General features: G+C 35.9%; 1 protein-coding gene across 1 annotated transcript in view; it reads left to right on the top strand.

The window, feature by feature from the left end:
• Positions 1 to 626: 626 nt before the first annotated feature.
• Positions 627 to 2,382, top strand: part of LOC137988315 (putative leucine-rich repeat-containing protein DDB_G0290503) — a 24,438-nt gene continuing 22,682 nt past the window's right edge. The window contains exon 1 of the mRNA XM_068834348.1: positions 627 to 821. Coding sequence (XP_068690449.1) covers positions 793 to 821 — 29 coding nt within the window. The 5' untranslated portion in view covers positions 627 to 792. The remainder of the gene's footprint in view (positions 822 to 2,382) is intronic.

Raw genomic sequence — 2,382 nt, forward strand, 5'->3', positions numbered from 1 at the left:
CTTTTTTGATAATGAACATTCCATTTTTAAAGTCTTTACAATAGTTATTTTTTCACCCCTCTCCTTTTGTTTCAGTTCCCATAATTACAAAGGGAAAAAACAGTTTTCCGTCTTTGTTGTGGATGTTTTATCCAGAATTTGCATCGTGCCACTGTTTGATTTGTCTAATGGATCGTCCTTAGGATATAATTCTTCTACAACGTCTTTTCCACTGCAAGTAACTTTCGCGTAGTTTTTATGATGTTAGGGGTTGGGCAGTTTGAACAGAGTTGGTACTCCAAAAAATACCGTCGGAGATTAGAGTGAGACTGCATGAGAGTACAATGACCAGTGCAATGACCAAGTACAATGCTACATGCAAGATGCAAAGAGTCATACTATTTGCAATCTTCTCTTAAAAGTGTTTAAATTTCTCTTTTAAATTTGTATTCATCTCTTCTGCTTAAGATTTTTTGAAGTTGGCCTAAATGCCTTAAGGGGAATTGAGAAAATTGTAATGCATGGCCAATATGAAGTGACTGATCATGCATTCCACTAAACGCTTGCCTAATTTTGCGTTTATAGCACTTTCAATAATAAACTTGACCATACTTTGAAAAGAGTCAGTCATCCGTGCTACCGTTTTCGTCAACTGAAGAATTAATTTTGGGTCGAATTCCTCCAAACCCAAAACAATAAACTCGTGACAAGGAATTCGTTTTTAACCCGAAGGATCCGTTTATGCAAATACGTTCTGCATTGCTTTTCCTTCACTCGCATAGGAAACGTGGAGAGTAAAGGCTCACCGGAATTATGGCCTCATGGAAATACAAAATTGCAAGGTGAGTTTAAATCTAAAATCTTTTAAAAGTCAGGTATTGTTTGCGAGAACTGTGCGATTGATTTGTTCATTAAAATTACAAATAATTACCGACTGACGAAGGTAATTTCCACACTTCACCGAAATATGCCCTCACAAGCTAGTAGAAAATGCTGGTTCCTAGATTAAATTGCTTGTCTATTTGAATTGTGAACACAATGAATCAACATTTTTGTTTCATTTTCTTAAGAATGCGACCACTGAACATATTTGTTGATTAGTACAAAAATGGGACTCAATGACCATTCTGAAATATGAAAACAACATTTGCAGTAGGCGTAGCACTCGCACTCCATACCGCAAAGGCATTGGATGACGCTGGAGTTGCGCTGATTTAAAGTTGAATTGTGTACTAACCCTCGCATTCAACCTATGCCCTTGCAATTCGTCAAACCATTTTAAATTTGTGAACTTTTGTTGCATTATTTATTGCAGCGAGGCAAATTTATTTTCTTGGTTACGATTTCAAGTGAAAGTTTATGAGGCGAACTTAAGTTTAGAAATAGCAAGAAAAAAAGAAATAAAAGTAGGTAACACCCCTTCTTGACTACAATTCAGAGAAATCTTTATCATGGAAAAGGTTAACTCTCGCGTTCACAATTTTGCGAATTGTCACAGATGATCGGCATGCGACATCATATACAGTCTGGAAAACAATTCCAGTTACTTCTAGAATTCAGGCTTCTCCAGAGAAAGGTTGTTTATTTATTGGACGTTTTACAATTAGAAAAGAAACCTTTGCAATAAGAAGCAAAGGAAACAGCTTTAAAAATAACACTTAATTCTCTACAGAGACAAGAGTCCCCAGAGAAAATGTTTCATTTTGAAAGCGAAGTGTTTTCCAAATGAAACAAGACCCTTGACCAAATGAGCGTGAATTGAATAAATTAAACCCAGTAAATTCTTGAAAGGTGTTAGCCTGAAAATTGTGCTCAGGGGTTTCGTTTCTCTCTTTCTTTGGTATTTATGGGTGATTTTATGTCTATGTTTTCCTTTTTTGACACCTCCGTCATTTTTGTAGCCTGTATTCGATGTCGAAATGGAAACTTTCCTCAAACAGAATTAATTCAAAGCACCCTATGACGCCATTGTCCAAACGTAAGCAACAACAGGTAGAATTCATTTTTAAGAATGAGCGAAAGTCGATTATTGTTTATAAACAAGGGTTAGGTCCATTATTCGCGGAAAAAAAAAATTCAGCGTTTCTGTAAACTAGTATAAAGTTCCTTAGACATCAGCAGCTATATATACATCTATATCTTTATCTATACAGACCTGTGCGAATATAAACATAGATTACTTCATGGTTGGTGCATGAGTGCGTACCATTTTTATTCACGAGTTGTGAAAGACCATCGCTTAAACGAACGAGTGAAAAGTGCGAAGGGGTAAATTTAACAATCCTTCACAACGAGAAGGTAATAAAAGTCAAACAAACCAGCTGACCATGAAGCAGTAAGTAGTCTAAGTATGGAGATTACAAATTTAAAGAAGTGTTATTGTGAGGCTATCAAATCAAACCA

The sequence above is a fragment of the Montipora foliosa genome, unplaced genomic scaffold (genome assembly GCF_036669935.1).
Source record: "Montipora foliosa isolate CH-2021 unplaced genomic scaffold, ASM3666993v2 scaffold_413, whole genome shotgun sequence".
Lineage (NCBI taxonomy): Eukaryota > Metazoa > Cnidaria > Anthozoa > Scleractinia > Acroporidae > Montipora > Montipora foliosa.